The sequence below is a fragment of the Elephantulus edwardii genome, unplaced genomic scaffold (assembly GCF_000299155.1).
Source record: "Elephantulus edwardii isolate Elephantulus edwardi_28Jun2011 unplaced genomic scaffold, EleEdw1.0 scaffold00219, whole genome shotgun sequence".
NCBI lineage: Eukaryota > Metazoa > Chordata > Mammalia > Macroscelidea > Macroscelididae > Elephantulus > Elephantulus edwardii.
The window spans coordinates 4,144,075-4,155,296 of record NW_006399969.1 but is presented as its reverse complement, the minus strand read 5'-3'; the positions used below and the strand labels follow the sequence as shown (position 1 = coordinate 4,155,296).

General features: G+C 37.1%; 1 protein-coding gene across 3 annotated transcripts in view; it reads right to left on the bottom strand.

Annotated features, from left to right (window-relative positions):
* The window catches only part of PLD5 (phospholipase D family, member 5), a 702,213-nt gene that overhangs the window by 207,550 nt on the left and 483,441 nt on the right, over positions 1 to 11,222 (bottom strand). For all 3 annotated transcript variants that reach the window (XM_006898071.1, XM_006898070.1, XM_006898072.1), the window contains one exon: positions 5,443 to 5,554. In XM_006898071.1, the coding sequence (XP_006898133.1) occupies positions 5,443 to 5,554 (112 nt within the window). The remainder of the gene's footprint in view (positions 1 to 5,442; positions 5,555 to 11,222) is intronic.

Genomic DNA, 11,222 nt, shown 5'->3' with positions numbered 1-11,222 from the left:
AAATTAAAAAAAAAAAAGTTTACAGTGTTGGAAATCCCAAAGGGCAGTGTTACTCTGTTCTGTAGGACCACTAAGAGTTGGAATCGACTTGACAGCACACAACAGCATCTATTTGTATGCGTATCTTTCTAATTAATCAAGCCATATAAAGAAAGAAAAGAGGATATAAAATTCTTACAGATTGATTCTATCTAAATATTACAAAACTCCACCAACAATTTCTGTTACCATTTTCATAAACACTAAACACTAGTTTAATACCCCTAAATTTTTGAGTACAGAGAAGAAAAGAAGAGAGTGTGGGAGAAAATACATATCTGATTCTAATAAACCTGAAACAGCAGCTGAGATAAAATTGAGAGAATACTTCTAAGCTACAACGAAATATATATAAGTTCAGTACACAGTGCCCAGTTTCGTAAACTACAGCAAATTTCTCTCTGTGGCTGTGAAATTGGGCTGATTGCTATCAGTGACAATCTAGGGATAGAGTTTAATCCTGGATTTAAATCTGTTATTCATCCAAGTCAGCTGTCAGCAGGACCAACGGCCCAATCTTTTTATAGCCTGTTAACATTTCTCCCTTATTCTACTTTTCATGGAGTGTTATATTTCTCTCCTTTTTAAGACTACACTTCTTTCTTTCACTTGGGTTGCTATATATGCCCTACATATGATTTCTTAAAAATACATATTCCAGGAAAGTAGCTCTTCTGTAATTTATTTCAAGTATTTTATTTAATTACTGATGGCTCTGGGGGAGTAGTTTATAGACAGATGTTTTGCTACTGCAAAGGGTGTGCTTCTCTGGTGGTTAAAAATCGACTGGTGGCTTTATAGGAGAAAAATGGGCAATCTCCTCCTGTATGATTTTTTTTAAAAGGACCAAAAAAACACCCCAAAAAACAAGAAAAAAACACCTCAACAAACAAAAAAATACATGAATAAGCAGATAGTCCTCTTCTTTGCATTTTTAAATATTTATTATATAAATTATTTTTTCACATCAGATTTTTACCCTTTCCTTTACTCACCCCTCCCTCCATCCATCAAATTGTGTGACTCTATGATCAACCTTGGAGAGGGTTAAACCAGGCTGCTCCATGGAGGCAAGGATACTGAAGCTTCATTTGACATACTTTGGACACTTTGCAAGGAGGGACCAGTCCTTGGAGAGGGACATCATACTTGGAAGGGTGGAGGGACAATGCAGGAAAGGAAGGCCATCAATGAGACGGACTGATTCAGTGACTGGAGTAATGGGGGTAGTGTGTCAGAAGCAATCGCATTGGCACAGGATACAGCAGCATTTAGGGTCGCTATGAGTCACAGGAGACTCAACGGCACATAACAACAACAACACATAAAATGGAGGAGTATAGTAAATAAATATCATTGCATTATAAAGTTAATTTCTACCAATCATACACATATAGAAATGATCATAGTAATTTCTGTCTACTCACCAAGAGGTCAGTAGTTACAACCCATGAGTTGCTAGCCAAGAGAAAGGTGAGGTAGGCTACTTTCAGGGAAATCTATCGCCTTGAAATCCAATGGAGGGTCACCATGAATCAGAATCAACCTGACTGCAGTGGGTTTGGCTCGGTTTTATTCGTAGGGTTACTATGAGTCCTGGTTGTCTCAATAGCACTTAACAAAAACAAAACCAACCAACTTTTGCAGTTTGAAATTGAACATGCATTAAAGTTGCATTTATAATAATTGGTAATAATCAGAATGCAAAAGTTAGAAACCGAGACTGGTAATTTAAAAACAGGACCTTAGTGACAGAAATAGAGTTGGAGTTTGAATGACAACATTTGTGCAACAATTATTTATTCATTGCAAAGATACATATTTTTAAGAAACAAACATTGAGTTACATATCACCTGAAGCTGGACTAGAGAAACTCGGTTAATTTTGTACCAAAGACACCAGAAAACAAATACTCCCTATTTATGGTAGCCAGGTATTCTGTACCATGAAAGAATGTCTGTTGTGGCCTCTAGTATGTCTTGGTTTAACTTTTGGTAGTTACAAGTTTAAGCATGTACTATGTCAAGAACAACCAAAAGAACAAACAGAGATATCTTGAAAAAAGTGTAGCCAGAGTGCTCCTCACAGGCAAGCATGGTGATGTTTCATCTCTCATACTTTGGACATGTTGCTAGGAGAGGCTATCCTTGGAAAAGGTCAACATGCTTGGAAAGGTAGAGGGTCAGCAAAAGAGAAGAAAATCCCCAATGAGATAGCTTGACACAGTGACTGTAGCAATGGTCCTGAGTGTGTCAGAGATCATGAAGATGGCACAGAATAGGATAGTATTCAAGTCTGTTGCTATGAGTCTTACTCAACTTGATGGCATCTAACAACAACAACAACAACATGGCAAAGAATAGATTCTTGGATATATAAACAGAAGTAATAGAACTCTCAGGTTTCCTTCCTGTATTAGCTCATTTGTTTTTTATCCTTTTTTAAAAATGGCATTCAAAGAAGATGCAATATATACTCCAAGAGAAAAAAATATATGCAAATACAGACATCCTTAGTTAACCAAAAGTAGCCCACTTTTAAAACTGTATTCAGTATCAAATTTTTAGCTAAAGGCAACCTGACTACCTTCCATATTTTGTTTAAAAAGTGGGTGGTGGTGGTGTTGATTGAGTTGTTAGTCCAATGAAACTACTTTCCTCTAATTTTCCAAATTATATTATCATCAAGCTCCATACCATTCTGAAGAAGACAAGTCTACCTCCTTCAATACAGGTTATATCTCCACATCAAGAAAACAAAAAACCTCGCAACTTGACTAATAGGCAACATCATGATGGTTGGAGAAAGATTGAAGTGGTCAATCATTTCATCTCACTTAGATCCATAACCAATAGCCACAATAGCAGCAACTGGGGAAAAAATATAAAAAGACATATTGCACTGGATAAATCTGCTGTTGAGTGAGGACCTCTCCAAAGGTCAAAGAGTAACAATACCAGCTTAAAATCTAAGGTGTGCCTGATCCAAGCCATGGTATTTTTAATTATTTCATATACTGGTTTCATATACTGTTGCCTTTGAATTGTGGTGCTGGTGCAGAATATTGAATATTCCATGGACTACCAAAAGAAGAAGGAAATTTATCTTGGAGGAAGTGCAACCAGGGTGCTCTTTAGAAGCAAGGATGGTGAAAGTTTGTCTCAATCTACTTTGGGCATGTTTTTAGTAAGAACCAGGAGAAATTATGGTGGGAAAGGTAGAAGGTCAGAGAAGGAGGAAAACCCTCCACAAGATGTACTGACACAGTGATTACCAGAATTGGTGAAAGCATGGAAAAGATTATAAGGATGGCACAGGGTAAAACAAAATTCAGATCTGTTATTCATAGTGTCACTGAATCACAGTGTACATGAGGGCACTTCACCACCACAACAAGCAGCATAGTGAAGCTTTTCAGACCCAGAAATAACCTCACCAATTTTATGATGACTCATAGAATTATGTTCATTAATTGATAAGATGCACGGTCATAGTTAAATAAGTTTAGTCAGGTTTCAGTCTTCTATAGATTTGTCTCTCAACATGCTATATTACCTACAACTTATCATCGGTTCACTTATTTTCTTTGGAAACTCACTGCTGTCAAGTTGAACATGACTCAGACTGACACCCCCCCATTTTGTTCCCAAGGCTGTAAACTTGAGCACAGTCGTCAATTTAAAAATTGTGTGGCAACGTGTTAGTGGGAGAAGAGTGCTCATTTTTTTCCCATAGAGAACCTGGCGGATTAAAACTGATAAGCTTTGGTTAGTGGCTCAACATATAACCCACTACACCACCGGGGCTCCTTATTTCCTTTCCATGTAATTCCATTTTTTTCCCCCAAGAGATTGTTCCATTTAATAATGTAGGAAAGATAATAAGAGAAAATATACAGCAAGGGCAAAGAACAAATACTGATTCCACATACATGAAAGACATAAATAAATGCATAGAGATCAATGTGCATTTATGGTTACCAAAGTAGAGAGGGAGGGAAAGAGAGAGCATTGCTGAGGGGTACTGGGTTTCTGTTAATGGTGGTGGAGCGATTTGGAAATAGCTGGTGTTGGTAGCTGCAAAGCACAATGAAAGGAATGTTACTGAAGTGCATGTGCAAGCACGTATAAATATAAATATATAAGTAAGTACACATATACACACACATATGTTCTGGTGGCTTAGTAATAAGGATTTGTGCTGTGTGAACCCAGAGGCAAACAGGCACACACACAGTTCAAATAACTTGATGGTCTTAACAATGACACACACACACACACACACATACTTATATACACACATATATACATATAGATAGATAGATATTCATACAAATATATAGTTATGTGCTACTGAGTTGGAACTGATTCATAGCTGACCCTCCAGGAGGTTTTCAGAGGCTGTAAACTACACGGTAAAAGACTGTCCATCTCTCTCCCACAGACTTGGTAGTGGATTTGGATTGCCTGCCTTTGGGTTGGCAGTGCAATCCTTATTACTAGACCACTAGAGCTCCATATAGGTGTGTGCTTTTGAGTATTGCATACACACACACACTTATATACACATATCCACACATTTTTAGTTCAGTATCTTTTTTCATGCACAGTTCACAAGAGAAATGTGAGATGTGACGTTGTATGTGAAGCAGTGAGACCCACAGAAGCCTCCTCCTTGTCCTTCCCTGTCACCACTCACTGTCCTCTCCTGTGGCCACTCTCCCACTCTCGTTCTCCCCTGTGACAACTTAATTCTATATGGTAGTTTTCAACCCAGATATTATGTTCCAGGATGCCAGGTAAGAATTTACCAAATTAATAAAACCTTTCAGAAATGAGAGCTTAGTTAGTGGCTGTCGTATAAGCAAAATGAAGGACGTCATTTCATATTTGTTCTTAGTCTTTATGAGATTGTAAAACAGACTGCAGACAGGCCCAATAAATGATGTTCCCCCCCCCATGAAATTATATTAGATCTTAGAAATCATCAGTGCTCCACAGAACATTAGATGTGACTATTCTTTTTTTAAAGTTACAAGAATATGGTTTTCATTTGATTTATAAGAGAAAAATAGAAATCCAACATTGCAATGAGAAGTCACTCTACTCTCATCACTGAAATGTGTAGACACAGAAAGATTTTTCCGTTGCATTAACGGCTCAGTAGAAAATTTTGCATCATGTAATGTCCAACACCACTATTTAAAAAAAAAAATTGGCCATCCTGGCTAATGGATTCCCTCATTTAAAAGTTTCAATCAGGCTATTTTTCAAAGTCAACATAAGAAGCATACTAAGTGAAATTAGTTTTGATTATAAAGAAATGATATATTATTGTAAATGAAATAAACAGTTTGCTAGTAGAATACTCATTGAGAGAGTAAGTATCAACCTTGGTCTTACCCTTTAATTTCAAGGCTTCTAATACCTTTGAATCAGCTGTTATGTCACTCACTAGCTTAATTTCAATATTTTGTGAAGTCAGTTGAAGCAACTTTTCAAAAAGACGCTGACCCTGGGGAGAAAAAAAAATTTAGAGACAAAAACCATTAAAATGCTTACCATTTTCAACAGGCAAAGACAAGCTCATTAAAAATGCAATGTATTCATTCAAATTTTAAAAGGCAAACATTCCAACAAAAAGAATGATGAAATCATTTCAAAAGAGTTTACATAGAGAAGCAACACAAACACATTTTATTATATCTTCTCTCTCTGTAATTCAACAATTATTGCAATAATAATTGCAAGGCTAAAAAGCAAATCATGTCTCTTTTACTTTCTCATGAACACTTAATTTATTTACATATAGATAGACAGCAGAGAGTAAACAACTGAAGAGACCTGGATTCCAGCTGAGTTTCCAAATTCTAAATAATATTTCTTTTATTATTAATGCCAGTGGAGTCTCCACTGGAGACCTTACTAATCTCCAGCCTTCCTTTGTAAAACGTAGCTGGGGGATGGAGGATACCACTAACTTAAGAAATCTTTGGTGTGGATTAAAGGCATTATAGAGAGTAAGTATTCTTCGTTTTTTTGTTAAAGACCATCCTGTTGGAACCAACTCATAGCTGACCCTGCAGCAGGTCAGATGCAGTAGTAAAGCATGTGAGAAGCTGTGCTGCAATCTTGAAGGCACATGGTTCAAGGACACCAGCTGCTCCATGAGAAAAGGATGGGCAACCTCTTCTCATGTGATTTAACAGCTTCTGGAAACCCATTCGAGGGTCAGCTATGGATCGGTTCCAACTCTATGGTACACAACAACAAAACTCGTGAGGAGATTGCTCATCCTTTTTCTTCTGGTTTTCCTGAATTAATGACCTTGTTTAAAAAAAAAGTATTTTACTGGATTCAACTTATATCCTCTCTAGCAATTAAAAAAAATACTGATTTGCATACAATAATTTGTTTATATTGTGTTTCATTCATGTACATTGAGAGTTCTTTTTGCCTCTTTCCTCCATCCACCAATTTTTAAATTCTTAGCACAAATGCCACAACAAACCCAACAAACAAAAAACACCAAACAAAAAAACCCTCCTTAAATACACAAACCAAAAACTTAAGTGTTCATCTCACAAGATTTTCATAAATATGTCAATTTTATAGTACATTATAGTCTCAGGGAGGTTACAAATAATAGAAGGTCACAATCACTGCATTATGTTCAGTAAATGAATAAATCTCCTGTTATAAAAGGGAACTGGCCTTTATTTACTGTTTTTTGGTTATTGTTGAAACTTGGCTACAAATTCATATAACTTTGGGTAATATGCCAAGTAGGCAGTACAGTTTTTTGTTTCAATGATCCTCCTTCCCCTAAAATGGCAGTACCTTACAAATGAACTATTAGTAATAATACAGAAAGAACTCAGTGATTGAGAAGGGAAAATGGAAGACATGTTGATGCCGAACAGAGCTATAAGCAATTTAATCTCATAAAGAAAAGGAGACTATGAATCAAGAGCTTGAAGCTTTGGGGTCTCCACTCTGCTCAGTCAGGAGGAAGGGGAAGATATATCCTTCTTAAATTCAACAGCAGAGTCCCTGGGTAGTGCCACTGATGAGCTCAGCATCTTGATGAAAGGTTACACGTTCATCTCCACCAGTAGGGATATCAGAAGGAAAGGCCTGATAATCCAGTTTCAAAACATTTCAGCTACTGAGAACTCTACAGAGCAAAATTTTACCCCCAAAGACATGAAGTTGCCAGGAGGTGGAATCAACTAGACTCTAACTGTACATTTTTTTTTTTAATTTAGGTTGTTTATTTTTCATTTCAATGAACATCTACAGATTTTGGAATTCCATTCATTCATTGTTGCACCCTTCTCCCCGCACAAACCCCTCCCCCCTCCCCCCAATTTGCTCCTCTCCTTGAAAAGCAAAAGAAAAACTCCCTCATTGGTACACAATCCCCCCGCACCTCCCCAAACCCCACCCCCTAGCCCCAAATATAATCCACTCTACAACCCTCATTGCATACTCCTACGATAAAAATAATGCCCTAAAATATAATACTTTTAGACTATTCTCTCCCCCATAGACTTCAATGCCGTAAACATATTTCATCCAGTTTTTCTCAGTCTTACTGTACATTTTAAAGCTAGTAATACGGAAGAGGCAGTCTAGCTAGGAGCTGGCCTGGTACAGCTCAAACCCATGGTTCTCTGTACACTGAAGCACGGAGCAGGAATGGCATCATGTCATACAGATGTTTCATTCATGAACACTGTTGTTCCCACGACCACCAAAAACAGTATTACTTAATTTTACTAATGTCCAGTGTCTTCCTTTGTAAAACATAGATCATACTAGTATTTACTTGAGAAATCTGGCTGTGACTTTAATGAAGTTGTTTTGTTTTTTTTAAGTTGTACAAGGTGGATGTCTTCCTAAGTAGTCAAATTATTCCACAACCATAGTTTGGTGGCAGTGTCATCATGAACCAAGCACTCCTGTGCTGAAAGTCACCATAAATACATCAGAGAATTATAAGCATAGACAATGATTAGAACCCCTCTCCGAAAGACAAAGCAAAACCCTAAACAAAAAAAGTGGAATGGGAAAACACAAGAAAAGTAGAAGACAGAATTCACAAAATGTTGACTGTGTGAAGAATTTAATCCATGTCCAGAAACCATGAAGTAAGTGTTCCTGTATATATATTCACAGCAAATGGAGCATGTTTCTTAATTATGAAATAATTTTTAAAAATGTTTTTAGAAAAAGGATGCCTGTAATTCATCATTTTAATAGAAAAAGGAAGAAAAATAGTTGAATCATGATTACAGATACAGGTATAATACTTAATAAAGCTAAATACTATTTTAAAAAAAGAAAGGCTGGAGGATATTAAAGGACTAAAGCTTGTTAATTAGCTGAGTTTGAGTCTGTGAATTCAGAGAGGGGCAGCTTCTCTTAGGGAAAGTCTTAGACACCTAATGTGTGGGGACATCACATTATCAGCTGCTGGGTTTTCCCACTGAAAGAGTTACTCCAGTAGCAGTTTCTTCTTGACTTTAGTATCCTCCCAAGTGTACTATAAGTTGTCACAAACCTTTGAAACAAGGTGGTGTCTGCAGGGCCCAGGTTGCTAGAGTTCAACTCAAAGGTGTCACATGTTCAACTGTTGTAATTTTCCTTTTCACAAAAAAAAAAAAAGGAGGGGGCTGATGTTCTTTGTGTATTCTGAGGCAGTTTTTTTTTTTTTAACAATAACATTTATCTCTCCTGTAAGTTAACAGGATATGTTGTTATTAGGTGCCATCAAAGTCAACTATTAATCACAATGACTCAATGTATGAACAACAGATAGAAACCCTGCCTTGTTCTGTGCCATCATCACAATCTCTGCCATGCCCAAATCCACTGCTATAAGTCACTGTGTCAATCTATCTCATTAAGCATCTTCAGAATATTTGAGTGCAAATGAAATATCAAGACACCTTTCAACCAATTTGTATTTCTGATTCCATATCTTAAATTGGTTCCCTGGTGTTATTTTTAGAAGATTTAAAACAAAGAAGATCAGAAAACTCAGACACAAATGAAAACAAGAATTCCAAAATCTATAGGACTGGTATGCTGTCATTGTTGTTGCTGTTAGATGCTGCTGAGTTGAGTATGACCCACAGTGACCTTATGAACAACAGATCTGAATCCTGTCCTATCCTGTGCCATCCTCACACTCCTGTCACACTAGAGCCCACTGCAGCAGTTGCTATGTCAATCCATTTGGTTGAAGGTCCTCGTCTCTTTTACTGATCCTCCGTCTCTCCAAGTATGACACCCCTCTCCAAGGAAAAGTTTCTCCTAGCCATGTGCCTGAAGTAGGTGAGATGAAGCTTTATGATTTTCACCTCCAAGAATCACTCTGGCTGCACTTTCTCCAAGACATATTTGTTTGTTCTTTTGGCAATCCATGGGATATTCAATACTATTATTCTCTAGCATCACAGCTCAAATGAATCAATTCTTCTTGTGTCATCTTTATTCATTGTCCAGATCTGATATGCATAGCAATGATTAGAAAGACTATGGCCTGGATCAGACACACTTTAGTCCTCAAACAGACATCACTGTTCCTCAATAATTTGTAATGGTCCCCAATTGTAGACATTCCCAGTGCAATTTTATGACCATTGGTACCAAGAGTATTGATTGTGGATCCAAGTAATATGAAATTATTGGCAACTAGTCACTTCCAAAGGTGGTAATCATTATTCCATGAAGATATCTGGGCGCTGAGGTGACTTAGAGGTAAGGCATTGTGCTGCCAACACAAAGGTATATGGTTTAAATTCATCAGTGACTCCATAGGAAAAAGATGAGCAATCTCATCCAGTATGATTAACAGTCTCTGAAAACTCACTGGAAGGTCAGCTATGAGTTGGGATCATCAAGGGCTCACTAAAACATTCCAAATACGAGGAGATGTGCCTTGAGAACTAGCATATTCTGAGTTAAGGTTATTTTTTATTTTAAATAAACAGAGGCTTTTAAGGCTTCTAAACCAGGCTCAAAAATCCGTTTCAATAGTTTCAATCATGACCGTTAAAGCAAAATCAGTCGAGTCAGATTTTTAAAATTTGAGTGATTAGCAATGCTAACCAGAAAAGAGGAATTATAGGTCAAATACTGGAATGGAAGACCAGGAAGGGTTGTAGGAAGCCCTTTCAAGAATTATTTTAGGAACTTTACATATGACTTAGTGTATAACAGTGTAAATTCTCTCTAGGATTGTGGACAGCACCATCCATTCAAAGTTGTATTACTTTGTATCATCTTTGAATTGGGTACCACTATTTTCAACTTAGCCAATCTAGAGATTTGACTGCTATGTAAAAGACACATATAGAGTCTTTGTTTTCTGAGAAAGACTGGATTTCAAGCAAAGCTTCAACCTATAATTATCCCCATTCCAGTTCACCTACATTTGAAAACTTGGGGCCTGTGACAGTGTTATTTTGTTGTTGTGAATGAACTGGGGCAAAACAGTTGAAAGTTTTTGTTTTAAAGATCACTAATGTAAAAACTTGTCTTTTCTGTTGAGGAACATTAGCCAAAATTTGAAACTTAAAGAAATCACCTTGAGGATAGTGGCTCAGGAATGCTGACCTACTTTAAACTGATTTTTCATGATGTTTGCAAAAACCTTCTGACAGCATGATCTTGTGGAGGATGTTATATACCACAAATAAACATGCACTCTGCCCGTGGACCTTGAAGAAGCTGCTTATCTCAAGACAGCCCTTCAATCTCAGAAGAGTCAGAGATAGATGTGATGCCTGTGTCTGTTGACCCATATTTAATCTTTAAAAAAAAGAGCAGAATACCAAGTTATAATGTGAAGAAAAACATAAAATTATGGGAGAAGAGCCAAACAAAAGTAGTGCTCAATAAAATGAATTATGAGGTTGATGAAGTATTTGTTACTTGTTAGATATAAAAAAGAGCGTGAGGGTGAGAAATAAAGTATGAAACTGGTCCCCAAGAAATAATCATGCCTTTATTGGACTCTCTGAGAGGGCCTCCAAGTGACCTGGCCACACATTACATGTTCAGGACAGGATCAAAATGGCTCCCAGCATTCTTCAACGAGATGGAAAAGGCAATCTCCAATTTCGTATGGAATGGGAAAAAGCCCCGAATAAGCAAAGCACTCCTTAAGAATA